Here is a 23,337-nt window from a genome sequence, read left to right as displayed (position 1 = left end):
GTAATTTCTTTGATTTTCCTCTTTTCCAATGTACTGGTTTTCTCCTCTCTAGGATCCTGTCTGACCCACCCACTGGGTTTTCTGTTTCAGGAGATGCACACACACACACACACACACACACACACACACCTGCAGGTGGGTACACACATAAGCATGTATCTGCATTCCAGCTCCCTTTTGCAAATATGCCTGATCATTTTCTTTGGCTTGTTCATTTTTATGTTTTGATTCTTTATTTCTTTAAACATTTTAGTCACATAGTTCAAACACTTGTCATCCCTGGGGCTCTAAAGCTATTGCTTGTTCTCACTGCCTAGTCTCATTCACAAAGAGTTAGTGATCTTTGACTATGAGCCTTTGCTTCATCTGAATCCATCAACCCAAACTGAGGACACCTCACTCCAGAGGGAGCTTTCTTCTGCTTCTACTTGGAGCCAGGGATACCGCTCTGTCAAGGTCACCTCAGCCCTCACTCCCAGGGCCTTGACCCATCACAAGAGTCCCTGGTCCAGCCTCCCAACAACATGGCCTCCCTGGGGCTCGAGCATTCTGACAGCAGCGCCTCTGCATTTCAGAACAACTCCCATCCCTCCATGCTGTGGGTTCTGGCCCCAGCTGTGATCATGGGGGGCTTGGGGGGAAAGGGGAGAGGGAGGGTCACTGAAGAACCCCACCCCTTCTTGTGAGGTGGTGATTCTTTGCAGACTGTCCTGTCTAGGGCCCCTCAATCAGTCTGGTCAAGCAACATGTTAGAAGCCAAACAATTGGATTTGCTACAATGGAGCTTTCAAGTTCTGTTGAATTTTTGCTGAATGGATATTTTCTAGTGTGCTGTTATGGGTTATATTGTATCCCCCCCACCAATATATGTTGGAGTCCTAACCCCCAGGACATCAGAATGTGCCTTTCCATGGATATGGGGTCTATAGAGAGAAGTGAGGTCAAAATGGAGCGCTTAGGGTGGCCCTAATCCAATATGGCTGGTGTCCTTATAAAAAAGGGAAAATTTGGACACAGAGACAGACACACACAGAGAGAAGATGTGAAGAGACACAGGAAGAACACTGTGTGAGTATGGAGGATGGAAATGACGCATCCATAAGCCAAGGAATGCCAAAGAATGCCAGAAAACCCCCAGAAGCTAGGAAGAGGCAAGGAAGGATATCCCAACGGGTTTCTTGGGAGCACGGCCCTGCCAACGTGTTGATGTTGGTGGACAGGGCAAGGGAATGGGGCAGCTGGAATACAGGCCCAATGCCAGGGCCCCCTTTCATATATAAATGACCCCTAATTGACACTCATTAATAGGGATTTTACTCCCTCTCCTTTTTTCCTCAAAAGATATTGTCTTTCACAGTCTGGACCTTTGAGATGAAAGGGTTTATTTCACTTCAAGACCAAGTGTGCAGATAAACAGAATACAAGCCAAGCCCAGCCGGTCCATGGATTCAAACCAGGAAGTCTGTCCCATGCTCCCAGGCTTTCCTGGTCCTAATCTCCTCGGAGGGCTTCTTACCAAGGGTCCCTCCCTGCCCCAGGGACACCATCGGCTCAGGGGACAGTGTTGTAGATGGCATAGTCATCCTTCTGGGTGACGTGCAGCTTCCAGGGGAAGAGGCGCTTCTGGGAGGGGAGCCCTTGGGCCTGCCTCACCATGAGCGCCACGTCCTCGTCTGAGAGCAGCCGCACCAGATCCCCGTCGGCATCCCGGTAGTTTAGGGCGATATCCTCCCTCTGGAACTCCCGTCTGGGTAGGAAAGATCAGGGTTAATAAAAGGTCCAGGGGCCTTAGACCTAAGCCTAAGGGAGACAGGGAGTGGGGGCTGAGGGAGTTTTAGAGCCAGGATTTAAGAATCAGAAAAGGTCAGAACTTGACACAGGCCTTATCACCCGTGTGGTCCAACGTCCCATTGTACAGATGGAGAAACTAAGACCTACGGGGATGAAGGGGCCTTCACAATAAATTAGTGGCACAGCCTGAAATGCCTTGTGTATAAATGTGCAGAGTTAAGAGCCATCGTGGGGAAGAGGAGTGAGTTTGGCCAGGCACACAGTAGAGAGAATTAAGTCCCCAGAGCTAGCTGCATGCCACTACAGAGGAGAACTCTTGAAGGATTGGGACTGTCTGATGTGGGGTGCACGTGGCTGGTGACAGTAAAAACTGATACAACCTTCCTATTGGTAACTCAACAAATGCGGTTGGAAGCCTAACAGACTTGCAAACACCTTGATTCCAAAATTCCACTTCTAGAAACTCATCCTAAGGGAACAATCAGGCAAGTCACCAAATATGAGAATCCCAGCATTATTTCTGGTAGCAAGAAAGGGGAGGATGATCAAAATGGCCAAGGGGCGCGCAGTCGTTAGGCGTCTGCCTTTGGCTCAGGGCGTGATCCCGGCGTTCTGGGATCGAGCCCCACATTGGACTCCTCCACTGGGAGCCTGCTTCTCTCTCTCCCACTCCCCCTGCTGTGTTCCCTCTCTTGCTGGCTGTCTCTCTGTCACATAAATAAATCTTAAAAAAAAAAAAAAAGAAATGGCCAAGAAGGGGATGGCTACATTGATTACAGCGCGTCCCCAGAAGGACACCACGCAGCCCGCTGACATCATATTTATGGGGTGAGGCTGGAGGTGTGCACGGAGCCCATCTGGATGTGTATCTAACGATGAGAGGAGGAATATCTATATTTCACTTCTTTCTACCTTTCTGTGATTTCTGACATTCTTGGTTTTTTAATTAATGAATAGGAATTCCTTTCCTAGTCAGGAAGAGATCCAGGTTATTTCCAGTCTGTGGGACCAGGCTGGCTCTTGGGAGCTGGTGGTTCTCTGACGGCGGAGGACCCAAGTCCAAGGTTTTTGGCTGGGAAGTCTCTAGCTCTGGCTGTAAATCCTCACTCACAAACTGTGTGACCTCCTCTAAGCCCTTGCACGTCTCTCTGCAGACCCCCACTCATCTCCGCCATGGGGGGCTGATATCTGCCCCGCTAGGGATCAAACATAGATGCCTTCACTGGCTCTGCTCCTCCCTCCGTTCGCTACTCCAGGGGTCTGGCCCCCGCCCTCCCGCCTCCCACCTCTCACCTCATGAGCTGCAGCAGGTCCTTGAACAGCGGAGTGCTGCTGAGGTCCTCCTCCACCGCGATGTCCCTAAGGGGACAACAGACAGCGGTGAGGGGGCATCGAGCCAAAGGGGGACATGGGAACAAGGCCAGCAGGACCACGCTGGATCTTGACATCTTGCTACCCAGCTATGGCTTGTCTGGAGGGCAGGACGAGCCACTGCAGGCTTTTAGTTGGGCGAGGGGAGCTCTGCTTTGCTTCTCGGTGCCCAGGGCGTGATGGGGGGCGGGGCAGGGGAGGGGGCCAGGCCACGCACTTGGTGGTGCTGATGGTGTCCTCATAGTAGTAGCAACGCAGCCAGTTGGTGGGGTCTTCTTCCTCCGGGAAGTCCTTGAGGGTCTTCACGAACGACTGTGGGAAGATTCCCGTGGCTCCCCGGACAGTACCCTGAGGAGGAAAGGAGGGGCTGCCCTGTCGGTGGGAGGAGAGGCAGCGGAGCCGAACCTCGCTCCCCCCACTCCCTTATGATGATGCAGATGAGGTCGTATGCAGAGGCAGAATAAAAAGTGACCAAGGTCGCCATAATGTTCACCCCAAAAGACATATTTCTGATCTAGAATAGGTCAAGATCTCACTTTATCTGGAAAGCTGCTTTGATCTAATTCAGTCACTCATTCACAGACCTCGTGAGCACCAGCCACGTGGCAGGTCTGGGACTCAGAGTGGATGGCAGTCCCTGCCCTCCGGCTGGGAGCGCGTATTACAATGGGTGACGGGCAATGCGGGCCATGCGCAGGGACATGGGTCAGCTTCATGCTCAGCCAGCGGCCACGGTGTTAAGGAGGAACACAGAACAGGGGAGGGAGATGAAGAGGTGGCTTTCTTCACTGATTCATTCATTCGTTCATTCGTTCATTCATTCATTCTGCAGATAGCACAGAGCGCGTGCTGCAGAGCCAACGGCCAGAAAGCTCTGTCCAGCCCCAGCCAAGCAATGTTCTCTTAATCTTCACAAACCTAGAGAAGACATAGTATCCACATCCCAGTTTCCTCAAAGTAGTCCCCTCGCTGCTCCCCTGACCTTCTCCTTAACCCAAGGCCAGAAATCGGCCAGCCTACTCACATAGAGAACTTTTCGGAAAACAAGAAGGTAACAGGCATTTCCTATTTCTGGGCAGCTTCCCAGCAATACCCTACAGCTGCAAGAGCCACAGGTCCCAAGACAGGGCTCCAGGACCGGGGTACAATCACAGCTGCCAAGTCCGTGAGACCAAAGGTCCGCGCATCTCTCTAGCCCCTGGAGGCCAGGGACCCTCCCCTCCCCGCAGTCCCCCTGGGGCCCGCCCCACCACCTCCTTTAGTTACCCTCTGCCTCAGGAGCCTCGACAAAAGGGAATCTTGTTTAAGAACAACAGGACCCAATCCAAACAGCTGGAGCCAGGGCCAGGACTTCCCATCTCCATTCACTGAGTCAACATGAACCCCATAGGGGCCACGCATGCCGCGCGTGGGAACGAAGCAACTATCAAGACAGGCCCTGGCATCAAGAGTCTCCTGTGACCTTCCCAGCAGCCCCAGTGCCAGCCCGACGGACACATCTAGGCCCTCTATGGGCCAAGCCCGGAACAGCTGCGCCTCGGGCAGCCCTCCCAGGACCGCGATGAAGAAACTGCCCGACAGCGATCTCGTTTACGGAAAAGGAAACCACAGGGTTGAGCAAAGTTCCCAGGGACGTAAAGCTAGTTAAAAACAACTAGGAAATGACAGCAGACAGTCCCACTCCAGAACTCAAGGTCCGCATCACTGTCTTTTCTCGCTGCCCACACAGTAAGGGAAATCATCCCAGGTGACACACCAGTGAGTCTCAGCTGTGGGTGATTTCGTCCCCCAGGGCCAAGTGTCTGGAGACACCTGATTGTCAACTGCAGGGCTGCTGCTGGCGTCTCGCGAGCAGAGACCAGGGATGTGGCTAAACCCCTGCGATGCACAGGCTGGCCCCACACCAAGAACTGTGGCCCCAAAAGTCAACAGTGCCTCAGCTGCGAAACCCCATGACAGGCCAAGATGCTAAACTCAGTAGGTTAACCGACTTGCCCGAAGCAACTGGAGACCAAGTGTGGTCTCCAGAATCTTCTGTTCCAGCCACACACCTGCCTGCCCTGTGGCTGTGTTCCTCACACTGCCCCCAGCTGGCTGCTCTGATTTCCAGGACTATCCTCAGATGGCATCTCTTCCCTGGGGCATTCCCTGCCCCTGCCCCCTCTGATTTCCCCCCACAACTAGACCCGAAACAACCTCACCTCCAACTTAGCTCCAACCTCACCCCCATCCTCACCTCCAACCTCACTCTCATCCTCACCTCCAACGTCACAGCCATCCTCACCCCCAACCTCACTCCCATCCTTACCCCCATCCTCACTCCCATCCTCACCCCCATCCTCACTCCCAACCTCACCCCCATCCTCATTCCCATCCTCACCTCCAGCCTCACCCTCATGCTCACCCCCCTCACCTCCAGCCTCACCCCCATGCCCCCCCCCCCACCTCCAGCCTCACCCCCATGCTCACCCCACCCACCTCCAGCCTCACCCCCATGCTCACCCCCCCTCACCTCCAGCCAGTCTTTATTGATCCGACTGAGAAGGATGATCACATCTCCAGCTTTGAAATTCAGTTCCAGTTTGCTGTTGCCAGTGAAGTCAAACAGGGCCTGGGAGAGAGTGCAGTAGGGCAGGAGGAAGGGAGCATTCACTGAATTCCTACGAAACTGCTTTGCATACTTCAGTATCCCAGTTAACAGATGAGGAAACTGGCTCAGGGAGCACCGCTGACTTGTCAGAGGCCACTCCATGTGTTAGTGGAGGAGCCAGAATTAGAACCCAGGTCTCTCTGACTCCAGAATGGTGCTCCTTTCAGACCTGCTGGGATGAGCACAGAGGGGCAAGGATCCAAACTCCCTGGGCCGAGCACCTTCCTCAGCCCCCCAGGCCTCCGTGTGGGCTCCCGTGCTCCCATAAGCCAGGGCACCGACCACACTGTTTCTCCTTGTGTGTCCCCAGGGAGCCGGGAGCTCCTTGAGGCCAGGGCCTGGTTTGAGTCATCTCTGATGCTTCAGTCACCACGGTGGGGCTGGCCTGGAGGAGGCCAGATGACGGATGGCCGCATTCCCCACTACCTGAGTGCTCCCCATATCACCTCCTGTCAGCTGCGTTGGGTGCCCTTAGGGCCGAGGCTGAGGCCCCTCCAACCCGCAGCACCCGGCGCCAATTGTGGGCACACACAGGGCACCCAGCAGGAGGGGGACAGTGGCGAAGGGAGGACCCCAGAGGTGGGGTAGGAGGCCTGGCCCAGTGGGGTTACCTCTGCTCGCGGAGCTGCCATGCGGTCAAAGATGGCGCCTTGTGGGGACTCGCTCTTGCTGTGGAGACAAAAGGGAGGCCTGGTTCCCTCAGGGCCGGGCTCCCTGCTTCTGCCCCCAAAGGAGCCCCTCATTAGGGGCAGGAAAGGCAGGGGAGGGAGAGGACATTAAAAATGCAGCTACAATTGCTCCTCTGGGCCATCACACACACACACACACACACACAGTTCCCATTGCCTACGGGGAAGGGACTGTATCCCCTTTGTGGACCAGGAAACAGAGAATCAGCAAGGAGGTGGGGAGGAAGATACGCATTTGCTCAGCACCCTAACTTACCAACCCTTTCACGTCTGCTCTTCCTTCTACTCCCCGCACCTAACCTCTAATTTCTCAGCCAAGGAAATGGGTTGCAGAGGCCCTCTGAGCCAGGGCTCGGGGCACAGGGCTGCCGCATGGCTCAGCTGGAGTGGAGACCATGCCTGCCCGCGTGCCTCCGGGAGATGCCCAGGCACCGAGAGGGCACTCGGAGATACTAGCCTGAGGAAGGAGGGAGGCCCTGGGAGGGAGGCCGGGGCTCGGGAGCACTGTCCCTGGAATTCTTAGCAGCAGCAGCCTGGCCCTTGGAAGCGCAGCCCTATCACAGTGGCTTGGATTTTCCGTGATTATTTTCTGCTTAGGAGGGAGCTGGAAGGGAGTGGTGGGCTCTCTGGAATCAGTGAGGAAGCAGCAGTGTCCCCTGGGGGCCAGTGTGACACCCCAGAAGCCACAGCCAGCCCCATGGAACTGCATGATCGAGGGACAGGGCATCCCAGGACATTCTCTGGGAGTGTCTGTGGAGAGAGCAGCTCCTCCCTTCTCTCCCCTTCTCCACCCTCCCCAGGCACCCCGGGTCCTGAGGCATCCCCCGTGGATGCTGGGGCACCCAACTCTCCCCGTCAGTGGCCCAGCCCCTGTCCTCCGGTCCTCACTGTCACACACATCAAAATGCACCCACCTTCGATCCCTCCAGGCCCTGTGCTTGGTTTTCCAAGCTCACCTAACAAGCTGCACATCCTGGGGCGTTCAGGGATGGAATTGATATCTAGTTTTTCTCTTCTTCCAGGGAAAAGAAGTGCCTTTGCCGCAGGGGCATCTGGGACAGAGCGGTTAGGAGCACCTGGCCAGGGGCCCAGGGCCTGTCCCGTGGGAGCGGGAGCGCAGGGGCCGGGCACTTACACTTTCCGGGTGCGCGGCCGGAGCCGGCGCAGCGCCTGGGGCACCTGCTCCGAGTCATAGGACGACTGGTAGAAGAAGATCCGGACGTCCTCGTCCATCAGCACCCAGATGGGCAGGCTAAGCAGGCTCTGCATTTGGGAGAGGAGGCAGGACGAGGGGTGGGCAACAGAAACGTCTGGACATCCCAGCTCGTCTTTCCCATCCCCGTCCCCCACGCTGGTCCCTCTCTCTCTAGTAACGCTTTCTCTGGCTGCTCAACGTGGCATAAGCTTTCCTCCTGGGTTCCAGATCAGAGGGGACCAACTGCTTGAGGACAGTTCATTTGGAGAAGACAATAATGGTGACAACAGGTAAAATGACGCGGTGGTGACAGTCCAGACACCATATTGAGCGCCACACTGGGTGACCTCACTCCATCTCACAACCACCTGAAAGTTAGTGTCAGAGAGGTTAGGGGACCTGCCCAAGGCCACCTGGCCTAGGGAGTGACAGAGCTGGGCCACCCAGAGCCATCTGCCCCCAAGGCCCAGCCTTGAGATAAAAATGAGACAATAGTGGGAGGAAGAATACCTCAAATGACCCAGAACAATAATGGTTAGTGGTATTACAGCCTAAAAACTGCTTCCTGCTACTTGATCTCATATCACAGTTGGGGAAACTGAGGCTCAGAGAGGCAAAGGACCTGACCCTGTTGGCAGAGCTAAGGAGCAGTGGAGTCAGGACCCTCACTCAATCTCAAGCTGGTTATACCCACCACTTACACTCCGTGAGGACGCAATGTACCCGGACCCCGGCAGGGTCATCCCCCCAAGCTGCACAAAGCACAGGTCCCCAGGAGTACTCCAGATGCACCCAGACCCCCTCGGAGAATCCCATGGAGGCAGCAGGAGCAGGAAGGGCCCAGAGGACCATCCTAGAGGAACTGGGAATGCAGAGCCCGGAAAGGACACGGCTGTCACATGGGGAGGGCTGGGAGGCAGCCCAGAGATGGGTTTAAGGGTACAGACCCTGAGCCAAGCTGCACCTGGGATCAAATACCACTCGCCAGCTGGGTGACCTCGGGCAAGCACGCCTCCCTATGCTCATTAATAAAACGGGGATGAGCCTAGTGCCTGCCTTGTGGGATGGCGTAAGGGTTAAATGAGCGATGTGTGCGCAACACTTAGAACACTACCAGGCATCCAGCAAGTGTGCCGTCAGAGTTGGAGATGATCGCTGTCACTGCCGCTTTCATTACAACGCAGCGCGGTGGGTACACAGAGCCGCGAGCTCGAATCCCAGCCCTCCGATCCAGCTGCTCTATGACCTGGAGTGAGGGCTCCACTTGCTCATTTGTGAACAGGGAGCATAGCATCTAACTCACAAGTCATTTAGGGAAATAAATAAGCCTGCTCATTTATCCTACAAATGTATGTCAAGAGCTTTCGGGCTGCAGGTCAAAGTACCCCACGTGGTTCCAGGCAGGTGTCATTATCACACGACCCGTATTCTCCATGAGGACAGTGGTGACACTGGTGGGTGGAAGTTACAGGGAATCGGATTTTTCTAATAGCTGTCCAACAGGGGATGCGCAGGGAAGCATGGTAGTGAGCTCCCCGTCCCTGAACATTTCAAGCAAAGGCTGGGGTTACCCATAGCAGAGATTCCTGCAGTGACTGACTCCTGGGCTTTGAGGAACCAAATCAGACAGATAGGCAGAGATGGGATGCTCCAGGCGGCTGGTGGCTAAGCCCAGGTGTGGGGGGAAGAGCCCCCAGCTCCATGGCCTCATCCCTCCCTCCAGAGCTCTCCCCTCTCCTGGCCCTGCAGGAGGAGACAGGAGCCTCCAGCTGCCCTGAAGGAACAGCTGTCACAGCGCCCCCTTGGGGGGAGATGCCTCCAGTTCCCACCCGCCCTCTGCTCAGAGCCTAGAATTCCTGCAGCCACTGGAGAGGGCCAGGGCCCGGTCGTCTTCTCCTGCCTCCCAGCTCCTCTCCACTCCTCCTGCCGCTCACTCCACTGGGAGCGATGATCTCTCACGTTCTGGATGCTCCCAACATCACTCCCCTCCCGTGAGATCAGTGAGCTGGAGGCATTGCCCCATTTCATAGGTGAGGAAACCAAGGCCTAGAGTGGATGAGCAACTCACCTCAAATCACCCAGTCAATATCAGACAGAAGACTGACAACCCCTAGCTCTGTGCCCTTCAGCCATGAGAATAGAAGAGGAGGGGAGCCCTCATTGGCTGTGAGGGTGCCTTTGTGCTCTGAAGTGGGCTTCCCTCGCTAATTTCTTAAGGTTGCCATCAAGACTCAGCTTGGATGCCTCTAGTGATGGGGTGCTCACTACCTCATGAGGCACACGGTCCCTTTCTTGCACAGTCCTGATTGGTAGCAGGCCCTTCCTGACCAGTCTGGTCTCTGCCTTCAAGACGCTTCTTTCTCTGTGCTCTCATCTCCTAGGGATGCAGACAGTTTACAGGTTGGGAATTACCCAAGAGCCTTTCTCCGGTTTGTACAAAGGCACTGTGTGAGCGAGGTGAGGCCCTGGCCCATCATGCCCCTGTTACATAGGCCGTGGTTTTGTGACTTCCTGACTCCCTGTCCGTGTCCCCACCAGGCAGCAGGTACCTCGAGGACAGATACTGGATCCTATTCCCTTTGCGATCAGAACGCCCAGCACAGACACCAAACTTGTCGATTCAAAGTGTGGTTCCTTGTTCCTTCTCCACTGCTCCCACCCCACCCTCTGGAGCCCTGAGAACACATCCTGTTTCTCTCCCCAGGACTGGCCTTTAAGGACTGAAGATGGGGGCCATCGGAGCCAGAGAGCCAGCCCCCAGGCCGTGCTCAGGGATGCCACCCTCCCAGGGACCAAGGTGACACGGCCCCGCCATTACCTTCATGTAGGCGTTGAGGGCAGGTATCCGCATCTCCGCGATCTCCTGTTTCACTCCCACGTAGACTTTGGCTGCGGAAACGCAAAGAGCCGCCCTGGCAGCCTGGCCCAAGACCGTGGGCTCTGGGCTCAGAGCCCCCCACCCAGGCCAGGAATCTTCCCCATCGGCTCAGCCGTGCTGAAGGGGCCACCCCGGGCCACCCCAACTCTCAGCTTGCATTCTCTGGGTTGTACTGTCGCCAGCTGATATTTTTCTTGTTTTACTTATTTATTGCCCTTTCCTACATGCACACACGCACGCGCACACACACACACACACAGAGTCACGATTCTTGGCTCCAAGAGAGGAGGAGCTCTGCTTAGCCCGCAGCTGTAGCCCGTCACCTAGGACGGGGGTCCTCAATGCCAGCTACACATTTAAGTCACCGGGGGAGCATTTAAAAATCTCATTGTGTAGGACTCACCCCAGAATCATTAAAGCAGAATCTCTGGGGGTGGGACTTGGGCCTCAGAATTCTTTAAATCTCAAGGTACTTCTAATATGCCTCCCAAGGTGAGGAACCAAGGGTCTAGCATAGGGCCCCCATCAATCAGTATTCGTTCAGTAGATGAATAAATCGTTCCTCAAAAGCCAGACAGCAGGTTAAAGGAAAGGGAAACAGATGTTGGCTGACCCAAGACAAATGTCGTCTCCTAGAGCCTTAGGTGGGGGCCCTGGTCGAACCATTCCCCCAAGAACCCCCAGCAGAAGGCAAATGTCTGGCTCCTGTTGCCGTGAGATGGGCAGGGGCTGGTGTCCAGACGTGGTAGGAGGGCAGCATCCGAGGTCTGGGGTAGGGAGGCCTTGGGACTTAGCAGCACAAGAGAGACGTTAAGGTCAGAGGCCAGATTACCTGGTTGCGGGGAGGGTGTTGGGAGGGAGAAGAAAGTCAGGGATGGCGCTGTAGAGAACACACAAGAACCTTCCAAGGAGCAGCAGAGGGGGCAGATTCTGTAAGAAGTGGAGGAGCAGCCGGGGAGGTAGGAGGAGACCAGGGAGGAGGTCAGGTAGAGCTTCCCGGAGGAGGAAGCGGGCCAGTGAAGGTGAGGCCAGGATATGCCCACAGAAGTCCAACTTAACAGGTCATGGCCACAGTCCCAAGGGGAATTCTGTGGGGCAGTGACAGCAGAAACCAAGCCAGTGGATGAGCAGGGGATGGGAGAGGAGAAGGGGGACTGTGAGTGACTCCTAAAAGAAAGGAGATTTTGAGGGCTGTCGGGGCTCGAGGGGGCTGATGGCCAGAAAGCCTCCTCGTGGCACAGGCTTGTCTAAAGGCAGGAGCACTGAGGCTGTGGGAGAGCCTGGCAGAGTCCGTAAATACGGAGAAGGCAGGTGTACAAGGAGGCCCAAGTTGCCTGGGGAAAGCTACAGAGAGGAGGGAGGCGCAAAGCTCCCTGGAGCCTGGAGGGGAGGCAGGCTCAGAGCAAGACCGCCCCTTAGCCTGCAGCCCAGAGACAGGGANGGGGGGGGGGGGGGGGGGGGGGGGGGGGGGGGGGGGGGGATCGAGAGCAAGCCAGAGGCAGAGTTTAGAGCCCCAAGACGGAAAGGTCAGGAAACGTCTCTGCTGTTGGTGGGAACAGTGGTTGTACCCGACCTGTAGGGCGTGGGGGCACCCCGAGACCACCCACGCACCCGACACCCCACACTCCTGCACGGCTCGAGAGGGCAGGCGCCGAGCTGCCGGAGATTTGGGCCAATCCGAGGAGCATGTGTGGACTGAGCGGGGGAGAGAGGCCAGGAGGCAAGGGGTGAGGGGACTGTCGGGAAGAAAAGCTAGGGTGCCCACCGTGTTCCAGCCGAGCGAGTAGGGAAGGGGAGCCCCGGGGAACTGCGGGAGCTGGGGCGGCCGTCAAAGGGCCGCTCTCAGACAGGGCTGCAGGGGGCGCTGAAGGTGAGTCCCCAAGACGCACTAGGGACGGATGGCGGCAACGGGGCGGGGGCGGGGCAGGAGGTCAAGGGCCACGAGGCTGGAGGGGACAGCCGGTGACTGCCAGGACAGCGCGGTCGTGCGGCAGGGCGCCCAGCTCCCCAGGCCGCGGACCTGGCCGGGCCGGCCTACCTGGCAGCGCGGGCAGGTTGCAGGTGAACGGGCTGGTCTTGTTCTCCGGCCCAAACCGCTCCTCCAGCTTGGTCTGCAAGGCGTAGAACTGGCGGTAGCGGCGATAGATGAGGTACTTGGACCCCCCTTTTGTCTTCACCTCGATGACGAAAACCTAGGGAGGACACAGGCCAGGGTGTAGCGAGGCCACGGGCGGAGGAGGGCGGGGGTTGGAAGTTTTTAGGATTAGAGCAGCGTTTCTCAACCTCGGTGTTCTGCGGTGGGGGAGGCGGCGACTTCTTTGGGGTGGGGGCTGTGCTGTGCGCCGGGCGGAGCCGGAGCCGAGCAGCCTCTCTGGGCTCTTCCACCAGAGGCCAGCAGCACCCCGCACCCCTGCCCCAAGTCTCGAGATATTACTACCCAACGTCCCCTGGAGGGCGAAATCGCCCTGTTAGAACCTCTGCGAGAGAAGTTAAGGGGACGAGAGAGTTGGAGGGTCAGAGGTCAGAAGCTGGGGGTCAGGGGTCCGTCTTACGAAATAGCTGGTGAAGCCCCTCTTCTCCTCGATGTCGGCGATGTTGGCGGAGACCACAACGTCGTCGGGAAGCTGCTCAAAGTCGCTGAGGGCGGGGGAGGGAAAGAGAGCCTTGTTACCACGTGACGGCCCGCTGGGCCTAAGTGTGCAGGAGGGAACCAAGGGTGTGTCTGGCACCCCTCGGTCAACCCCCCTTCCAGGGCCAGACCGTGACAGGGCCCAGGACACTCGGAGATGGGCCGGATATCAGCAGCAATATTACAGTCTGGCCAGTCTCCCCGTGGTGATTCATCCAGGAGCCGTGCATTAAGGAGCATCGTTCATGGTCAGACCCTGGGCGAGGCCCTGGGTCACAGGGGGAAACAAAGTCAACCCATGTCCCACAGAGAGAATGGCTCCTCATGCCCAGGCTGGGGAAGTCCTCACAGAGGAGGATGTGGCTTTTGAACCAGGTCTAGAAGGTCAAACAGAAGGTCAAAGGGAAATCCACCAAGCAGGCCCAGGGGCTTGGGGGAGGGCCTTCCAGGCAGCGGGAACAGCATATGCTAAGATTTCAAGGCTTGAGGAGTAGGCACAGGTCTAGTGTGACCGGAGTTAGCTGAGATTAGAGACTGAACAGGCAGGTGAGGCCAGGCCGAGGAGGGTCTCCAGTGCTGAGCTATGTAGGTCCTGTAGGCAACAGGGAGCCAGGGAAGGCTTCAGAAGAGAGTAAGAACAGTGGGATCCCAGCTGTAGGAGGCCAACTCAGGCAACTGTGTGCAGAGGAAAGGGAGGGCCGAGATGGAAGGGAGAGAGCAGCGCTTCGAGGCCCTGGAGTAGTACAGCTGGGAGATGGTGGAGGCCCGAGCCAAACAGCAGGGACAGGAGGAAAGAAGAGACACAGAGACAACCCTGGGCAGACACTGTTTCATTGTTGTGTCCCCTGCTTCTTCCTGCTAGTCAAGCTCCATTTTTTTTTAGGGTGGCAATGTGCCTAGCCTCAAGGTGATAGGCCATGATTGGTCTGAACCAAACCTAATAATCCCATTCCTATCTCCCAGCCTCCCCCGCAACTAGGACCAGCCATGTGACCAGTTCTGGCCAATGAGATGTAAGAGGGAATCTGCATCAGGGCCTCTCTAGGAGTGTCCGTTTTCCTGATCCAGAGGGAGGGACAGACCAGCGTGGTTTCCTCTCCTTCCCCCTTCTGCCTGCCTTGAAAGCAGGGGTGCCGTCTGGTCCCACAGCAGCCATATTGCCCCCATGAGGCAAAGACGGGAGGAAGATCAAAGGAATCTCTGGGATTCTGGTCCTGAGGTCACTGAGGCAGCTGTGGCCTACCTCTGGACTTCTTGTTATGTGAAAAAATAAGCCCCTGTTTGTTTAAGCACCCACGAATTCCTTGGTGCCCTGCAGACGTATACACTTCCAGCAGACACGCTACCCATCTGTGAGTCATTCCTAACTGATGGCCAGCAGGCTCTGGGGACTGTTTGGATTTGGAGGGGAAGAAAGGGCAGTGTCAAGAGTGACACCTATGTGTCACCCATATGCTGACCAGGATGGGGGGAGGGGAGCAGTGCTGATGGACTGAGTTTCAGCCATGCTAATGTGAGGCCCTTGGGCCCCCAGGCTGTGGTCTAGCAAGAGCTCATGGGGCTCTAGAGCTCAGTGGGGGTGGTTGGGGATGGGCGTGAGGGTGGATCTCAGCTGGAGTCGGGGAGTTACCACGTGCCCGTGACCTGTGGTAAAGACCCCCCGGAAGAGCAATCTGTGAGCAGAGGGGGCTGAGAGGGACAGGTGGAGGACGAGAAAGCAGACAGCCAAGGGGACAGAGAAAGAGCAGCCAGGGGTGGCTGAGTCCCCAGCAACAGGGAGACGGGGTAGGAGTGGGGGAGGGGCTGCCACATTGGCTGGCGATCTGGCCAGGCCCTCGGGGGAGATCTGTGTCCCAGTCTACACACCCAGTCCTAGCTGCTGCTGGTCCCCACGTGGCCTGGGCTGTGTGGGACCTCTGGCTAGCTCAGGGCACTGGTGGCTGCCACTGGGGGGGGGGACTCAGGGTGGCAGTGGGCAGGCAGAGGAAATCCCCACCACTTCCTAAGCAACTTAGTGGCCACTGGCAGCCTCCCCACTCACTTTCCACACATGCCCCCATGGCAACACCCTCAGGAGAAGCTTCCTCCTCCACTTTCTCCCCAGAGGCTGTGCATTTCATGGTTATTTCATCTGCAATAGGATGGGGGTGGGGCGGGCAGGAAGGAAGGAACCAGAGCATAGAAATGGCCCGGGGCAGGGGATCGGCCAGGTTGGTCATAACTACACTTAACAGTCTCCTGAGTGTGCTCCATGCTCTTCTGGCACCTTTTTACAGACAGGGAAACTGAGGCACAGAGTGGTTACAGAACCTGCCCAAGGAAATGGAGAAGCTGGGATTTGAGCCTAAACAGAATTTTTTCCCAAACACTGCCACACTGCTCCTGGTTTGCTGCCCCAACAGCTCACTGCATGCACGTAGATAAATCCTAGCCCCCCCAGCCTCAGTTTCCCCACCCAGGGTAGTAATAATAATAGCAAACACTTGTTAGCACCTAGCGTAACTCACATACTGTTCTAAGCACATTTGGACATGGCCTCTGCCCCCCTGGGTCTCACGGCTGAGTAAAGGAGTTTGACACTAAAGAAATAACATCATTTCAATGGTCAGGGAGGCTGTGTAGGAAAAGCACACGCTGTTTTAAGCTATCCCAGAGCCCGGTCATTATTATATCCGCCCCCCCCCAACCCTGGAGAACTAGTAGTACAGCGGGCAAGAGAGCTTGGCAAGCAGGCACTTCAAAGATGGGGCTTACATCCATCAGAGAGAAAAGCAGGGTGATTTGCATGTCGAGGTTCAGGGCTTGCTCAGAGGGAGGGTGGTCAGGGAGGGCTTCCTGGAAGAAGTGGGGCCAGGTCAGCGGGAAAAGCAAAGAGGAGTTGGCCACAGGACGACAGGTAAGGGAAACTGAGTGCAAAGGCTCTAGCCATGCAAGAAAGGGGCAAGTGCAAGGAACTTCAGGGTGGGGGCAGTCTGAGAGCAGCCAGAACACAGAACGGGAGGCAGAAAGTAACACAAGACACAGGCAGGGCCCATCACACAGTCCCTGAGCCTTGCCCTGGGGCTGTGGGCGAGGGAGGCTTACCGGGGGATGGCACGGGTCAGGAGGTCACATTTGTCACAAGCCCAGCCCCAGGATCCCCACGAAAGCAGGGACCCTGCTCACTGCTGCACCCCCAGGGCCCAGAACAACACTAGACACATTGTAGGTGCTCTGTGCCGGGCCACCCCCCTGTGTCTTAGCAAGTCCTTTGGTGGTCAGTGTGGGAATGGTCTGGCTGCCTGCTGGGGGCTGAGCCAGGAGGCTGCTGCCCCAGGGCAGAGGTGGGGGAGCAGCAAACCCAGCTGGAAATCCCCCCAGAAGAGCTGCCCCCGGAGATCTCAGCCAGGACCCCTCGGAGCTGAAGTCCACTCGGGGCCTTCTGGGGCCCGGCTGCTCTGGGTTCATACGCACCCATGTTCATCAGGCGAAGGCCACTGTGGAGCCTGGACGGGAGGGGCTGACTGAGGCCCGGCAAGACCCTCAGGTGACAGCTAGCTCAGGTTTGTGGCTCCCGCACACAGTAGGTGCTCAACACATGCTTGTTGGAACCAAACTCACTAGCCCAAGACAGTCCTTTCAAACTTTGGACATCTGGAGTCTGGGGTCTTAGAAAGTCCTGCTGGGCCCTCACCCTCCCTTTCCATCCTCCACTCTGGCCTCAAGCAGCACACATCCAGGGCACCTGAGGGGCAGGGAGGCCAGTGACCCCAGGACCTGGCTCCCTGGCCCCATGAAGGGAGGCAGGAGGGCGCCCTTTCCTCCTCCTCCGAGGGGCAAGGGTGGCTGAAAAGAACCGGGGAGTGGGAGGGAGGGAGCACACCGCTGGGGCGGGGAGGGGGGGGTCTGGGTGGGTGTCATGGCTTCTGACACATTCCCTGAGAAATAGGAAGTGCCACGAGCCTCACACGGTGGCTACTTCCCGTGTGTTTGTGGGTTCGGCTGGTCTCCAGTGAGAACCTGTCCGGTGGGGCAGCCCCAGCCCCGGCGCTGCCCCCCAGCTCACCGAGGCCCTTCTTGACCCCCCCTTCCAAGCATTTGCTTCTGTGGCTCCCACACACACGCACACACGCACGCACACACGCGCACACACACACACACACACACACACAAACACTGACAAGCTTCCTTCTGACCTTCAGCCTTTGGAAATTCCACTTCCAGCCCCTAGACTCCACTGTGGACCCTTTGCTGCCCACTTGGACCTGAACCAGCCGGGCCCATCTCCGGCGGCCCCCAGAGTCACTCAGCACAGTGGGCACGCTCTATTTCTGATGTCACCTGCTCTTCCAAGCCAGGGCAGGAGCCAAGCCCCGTGGCCTCAGGTCCCCCCCAGCTCAGGGCACAGTGTTGCGGAGAGACGGGCCCTGGCTAGGTTGTGCTCCAGGTGACCCTGAGGAGTACTGGATCCTCCCTGGTCCTCGTTTGTCTCATCTGCATCACGACAGGATGGGACTAGAAGGAGCCAAGGACATTCTCCAGTTCAGAGATCCATTCACTGATTCACTCATTCAGCAGCATAGCCAGAGCATTTAGTCCGTCCCCTTGTTGTTCTATATACGGGGGGCACAGCAGGTGATGGGGGGACAAATACCATCCTGGGGCCTGCTGATGGGGGAGCCCGTGATACAGAAAACAAATGAGCCAGTATAGAATATTACGCAAGTTTGGGCGCCTGGGTGGCGCAGTCGTTAAGCGTCTGCCTTCAGCTCAGGGCGTGATCCCGGCGTTCTGGGATCGAGCCCCACATTGGACTCCTCCGCTGGGAGCCTGCTTCTTCCTCTCCCACTCCCCCTGCTTGTGTTCCCTCTCTCGCTGGCTCTCTCTCTCTGCGTCAAATAAATAAATAAAATCTTAAAAAAAAAAAAAGAATATTATGCAAGTGGTAGGATTCTGCAGAAAAAGGAAACAGGGTGAGCGGTCAGAGAGCAATGCAGGGGCTGTAAGGGAAGACTTTTGACTTTGAGCCAGGCCCTGGATAAAGAGGAAGAGGCCAGACCCTGTGATTCTGTTTGAACAGAAGATGGAAAGCCATTGCTGACTTGGGGTGGGTGGGGTGAAGCAGCGAGCCCAGCCTGGGGCCCAGGACACCTGTCCACCCCCTACACCCGCTCCTGTGTGACCCTGGGAAAGTCACTTCCCCTCTCTGAGCCTGGGCGCCTTCATCTGTGCGTGAGGGAAGTGAGCCGCGACTAGAGGCTTCCTTGAAACCCTTCTAAGAATCCGCATTTCTGAGCATCCGGGTTCTGACTCAGCTTTGGCCTCTTAGCTTTTGACCTCTGTAAGGGGCTGCAGGAGGGGTGGGCCTCTGCCCCAAGGCCTGCCGGGAACAGCGAGGAGGCCCAGGGAGGGCACTGGCTCCCGCACTCACCTCTCAGCCCGCAGCTGCTGGGCCAGGGCCATGGTCGTCGGTGCTCCCGGGGAGAAGGTGGAGAGAGTCTTCACCGGGCCAGGCCCCGGCCGAGTTCACCTCTCACTCACCTCTAGCCACCCTGTGTCTCTGCTGTGGTCCCAAGAGTCCCCAGGAGCCAGCGCGGGGGAGGCCCCACCCCTGCCTCTCTCACTGAGAAGAAGTCCCTCCTCTGGGCTCTCTAGGTCTAGCCCTCCGCCCACACTTCCTCTTCCCCACCTCCCAGCTGCACGGCCAACTGGGGAAGTTCCACTCCTGGATGCTGGGTTTGCAGGAATCCACGGACTCGGGGGCTTTGAGGACTTCCTGGATGTGATTTCTTGGTGCCGGCCGCCGTGTGGCATCAGAGAGCTCCATTCCATCGGAGACAGGGTCCCTGTGCTGGCTCGGCCACCAAGTGGCCTTGTGAACTTGAAGAGTTCATGAACTTGGCTCATCACGCCCAACCCTCTCACCCTCACTGCCAAGCCTTTGCCCAAACTATTCCCTAGGCCTGGAGTGCTGGCTTCCACCTTGCCGGCCATCCCTTGGGCTCTGGGCAAATGCTACCTCCTCCAGGAAGCCTCCCTGGTTTCCCCAAGAGAGTTAGCATTCAGTTACCTCTCTCGTATAGAGTGCGAGTGTCAGTTTATGCTTCTGCCTTCCCCTTCCCCAGGAGCTCTGGGCTATACTCTTCTCATCCCTCGATCCCCAGGCCTGGCCAGCCAGCCAGTCCTTGCTGGTTCTGCCCACCACAGTGAGCTTTATGTTACAAACCTGATCACATCTTTTCCTGCTTAAACTCTTCAGCTGCTTCGCCTTGTGCTTAAGGAGAAAGTCCGAACTCCTGGTCCTGCCTGCCTCCAGTATTAAGGGGCTGCTTCTGGCTGGCAATTCTGTGGGTCCTCTCACAGGTATGGCTACCGGATTCTGAAGGGAGCTCTCTGAGAAGTCCACCGCCACACCCAGTGACCGCCAATCCGTCACGCACACAGTCACACACTCTCATTCACACTCAACACTCACTCACACGTTGCAGACGCAATGCAGAAGAACAGCAGAGAGAGGGTAGAGACGGGAAGCAGCCGTGCCCTGCCGTCCCCGGGCATCACAGAATGGGCCCTTCTGACTCCATCTGTCCCAAACCCATGCCATAGCAGTGCCCCTAGGACTGGGACAGGGGTCCGGGGGGACAGAGCCAACTGCATGGAGACCGGAGCCAGGGTCTCCTACAACAGTCCCTTTATTACCTCCCAGATGAAGGGACTGGGGACGGGAGCCGTTCTCAGGATCCCGAGGGCTATCTGGCTGCAAGAATGGAGGGTGATTGGCAGCCTCAAGCCCTTCCTCTGAACCTCCTTCCTGCTCCAGCCAGCCACCCCAACCGACCTTCTGCCCCAAACAGAGTTCAAGGAGGAGCCAGAGTCCCCAGGAGGGTACATGGCCTGGGCCCAGCTCACATTCCTGACTCAGTGAGGATCTCCCTCTCTTCACCCAGCCAAGGGCTCTTCTGAAACCAAGATCCTTTACGGACTCCTTGGGAGGCAAGGACAGTTGGAGAAACACAGAGGAGAGAACACAAAAGGAGAAAAATAGAGAGATAATCAAGGTCTATTTACTAAGCAAGGCATTTGGAAGACAGAGATAAGACGGCAGGGTGAACACAAGCTGAAATTCCCCATCCTACTCCAGACATATAAAAAAGGCTGCATAATATATATATATATTTTTAAAGTATTTTAAACATATAGATCCTAGCTTACAAGCAAGAAAGTGTAATGTTCAGGTTCTAAGAGAGGGAGAACCAAGACCAAAGAGAGGGGCTGGTGCCTCATACTCTGTGGGAAAACGAAGGGTGGATATGGGTTATTGGGACTGAGATTTTAATGCCTAATCTGGGACTAGGTCTGGGCTATGTGTCCTGCTGTCGCCTAGAAGTCAAATCTGAATCCCCAGTGTGAAGTCAGGTGTCAGAACTGATTAGAGGAACAGCCTTTCTCAGCTATCAGCCTGGGGTCACTGCAGGAATGGAGATACTCTCCCAGGCCAGGGGTGGAACAAGGGGTACGTCCACCAGATCAGAGCCTCAAGCCTGCAACATGCACTAGCGTGAGGCCTGGATCCAAGCTACCCACACGGTGTGGAAATCCCAAGCTGAGGCATTACATCGAAACAGTCTGGAATCCACGAGCCTGTAGGAGCAACAACAAAACCACCCCGTGAGCTCACAAATCAAAGTGACAAATTGTGTAAAGAACACCTACACTATGAAAGACAGCTTACAGACAACATACAGAAGAATTCACACCCGGAGAACTAGAGATAATATAAATAATGACTCCAATGCTGTCACTGGTGTCTCAGGGCTCCTGGGCTACAGGATAAAGCAATGAAAAGCATGGTCCCAGGACTGGGCAAAGGGGCAGATGTGGCAGGTTTCTGCGAGCAACCAGCCATGGCTGAGGTCAATGCTGCCCTGGAGTTGGTCAGGAAAGACAGGAAGTGACCATTTTAGCCAGAAAGGGTGACACAGCACTGGCATGTGATGGTCTGTATCATCGTGTGTGGATGATTGGAAACACATATAATTGCACACGCCTGTGTATACAAACACATACGACTCTGTGGAGGGACGTGTGAGTATGTTTAGGTCTCGTCCACACAAGAGCACAGCAGCATTGCGCACAGTAGGGAGACTGGGAGTACGAGAGGCCAGGTTTACATGCTGGCATCTAAGTGGGCACATCGTGAACATGAACATGAATGCATTTATAACCTATGAACTTGGGCAACCCATATTTCCTCTTTGATCCTTTCTTTACCCATCTGTAAAACAGGCTTACTGAAGGAGTTGATATTGGGAATTCATGAGAAAAATGTATGAAAAGTGCCTAGACACATGGGAATTTCTTATTCTTGTTCATAGTTTTCAGGGTGTGTCTCTGTGTGTGTGTGTGTGTGTGTGTGTGTGTGTGTTTCAGGGACGACAAGCCCTCAAGTTTACGTTCCCACATTTCTCAAGGTCTTGCCTTGCCATCCCCCACTCCCTCCTCCCTCCCAAGAAGCCTCCGGTGTGGCCCTGACTCAACCACTGGGCAGCCACAGCTGCCTCCGCAGTGCAGGGGGGAGGGGTGCGGGGCTGGGAAGATTGTTTAAGGAAGGGCCCCAGGGCCTGTGGGGGGCCAGTTCTTCCCTCCCCTGCTCCTTCCCTCCCTGCCCCTGATTCTGCTGAATATGGGCATTTCTCTGGCCCCTCATACACAGAACACTGCTGCTAATTTTATGCCGGAGCTCTGATACGGTGTAATTTGAGGCCAGACACTCTGTCAGCAGTAGGCACCCGTCCTGCTACTGCCGCAGGGGTGGAGAACGAGGCAGACGGCTAGCCAGGAAGAGGAGCCAAGCTCTTCACACATTCCATTAAGCCAGTATTCACCAGGCCTTTCTGAGGACTACAAAGAAATGCCCAAAGTGACCTCTGGCATATCGAGAGCTGACTTCCGATAACCTCCACTGGCCACAGCCTGGGAGGAAATGAACAGGAGTCATGGAACAGTGGGATCGGTAGCTCCCCGCCCAGGCACTGGAGCTCAGATATTTTATTGCTAGAAGAAAGCACCTCTGGCCTTCCCTCTCCCAGGTTGCTTTGAGAGCCTACCCAAACCTAACAACCCGGAGATTAGAATCTGAAGGAAAATTGCTGGGGGGGGGGCGGGGGGCGAGGCGCGGGCTGGAAGCAAATGACAGTTAAGGGACAGCCTGACAGTGACGAGGAGGATGGAATGGCAAGAGAAAGCAGGTGCAAGAAGTCAACAACAAACGGCAGGAGCCGCTCCAAGAAGGGGCATCGCTGCATTACGGAAGATGGCCAATGTCTGTTCAGAGCCACATCTCCAAGGACGGGTTCCATACGCTCAGGCCACACCTGAGGGACTCCCAGAGGACGGGATGGGATTGAGGGCTGGCTCTAAAACTCAAAACATGCATGGCACTCTTAGCAGCCCTGACTGATGCGGGTGCTGGCGTATCTGAGATAAAGCGCGGCCCTTGGTTTAGAGATGAGGAACACGGCCTCCAAGGAGCCGGTGGTCAGGCCGGAGAGCCCCAGCCCCAGGAAATGGGGCACAGTGACAGGCGGGGGCTGGGGAGGAGGCAGGACCAGGCATCCCAGATTAGGCTGAGCAAGATTCCTGGGGATCCCTCACACACTGAATTCCCCAATCTTGACCCACATGTGTCTCTCCTTGTAATTTATGAGGGGAGCTTCACTGGACCTCCTCCCTGAGCCATAAATAGCCACCCCTGGCCGTCCTCAGGGAGTGGTATTTGGAGACAGAGGGTGTGGATGAAGCCAATGGGAAAGCAAGCTCCCTGAAGGCAAAGGGCTCTGCCTTCTCTTTGGTGCCCCAGCTGGCAGCAGAGCTGGGTGCGGAACTCAGGTGCCCTGGCTCTGGCACGTGGCTGACCGGAAGTTCATTTTTCTTGTTCATTTTTCTAAGTGGAGATGATCGTATTTGCTTCCTAGGATTACTGCATTACTCATTGTTTCAAAATGTATCAAGCATTTCCTATGTGCCAGACACCCAGCCTGTGCCTGGCTCCAGATAAAAGTAATTGTCCTTGGGATACATACTTCCTGGAGGTGTATTAAACAGGATGATGAATGTCAAGGGCATAGCAGGGTACCCACACCTAGAAGGTGGTCA

At 56.2% G+C, this 23,337-nt stretch overlaps 1 protein-coding gene across 1 annotated transcript; it reads right to left on the bottom strand.

Annotated features, from left to right (window-relative positions):
• Positions 1-1,361: 1,361 nt before the first annotated feature.
• NCF4 (neutrophil cytosolic factor 4) lies at positions 1,362-18,835 on the bottom strand. Its single transcript, XM_002914526.4, has 10 exons — positions 18,614-18,835; positions 13,127-13,211; positions 12,613-12,766; positions 10,515-10,585; positions 7,637-7,764; positions 6,424-6,481; positions 5,675-5,773; positions 3,380-3,510; positions 3,085-3,150; positions 1,362-1,747 (listed from the first exon to the last, which is right to left on the bottom strand). Exons 1-10 carry the CDS (start codon positions 18,643-18,645, stop codon positions 1,552-1,554), a joined length of 1,020 nt encoding a protein of 339 aa, XP_002914572.2. The 5' UTR covers positions 18,646-18,835; the 3' UTR covers positions 1,362-1,551.
• Between the last annotated feature and the right edge of the window lie 4,502 nt (positions 18,836-23,337).

The sequence above is a fragment of the Ailuropoda melanoleuca genome, chromosome 15 (assembly GCF_002007445.2).
Source record: "Ailuropoda melanoleuca isolate Jingjing chromosome 15, ASM200744v2, whole genome shotgun sequence".
Taxonomy (NCBI): domain Eukaryota; kingdom Metazoa; phylum Chordata; class Mammalia; order Carnivora; family Ursidae; genus Ailuropoda; species Ailuropoda melanoleuca.
This window is presented reverse-complemented; position numbering and strand designations above follow the sequence as displayed.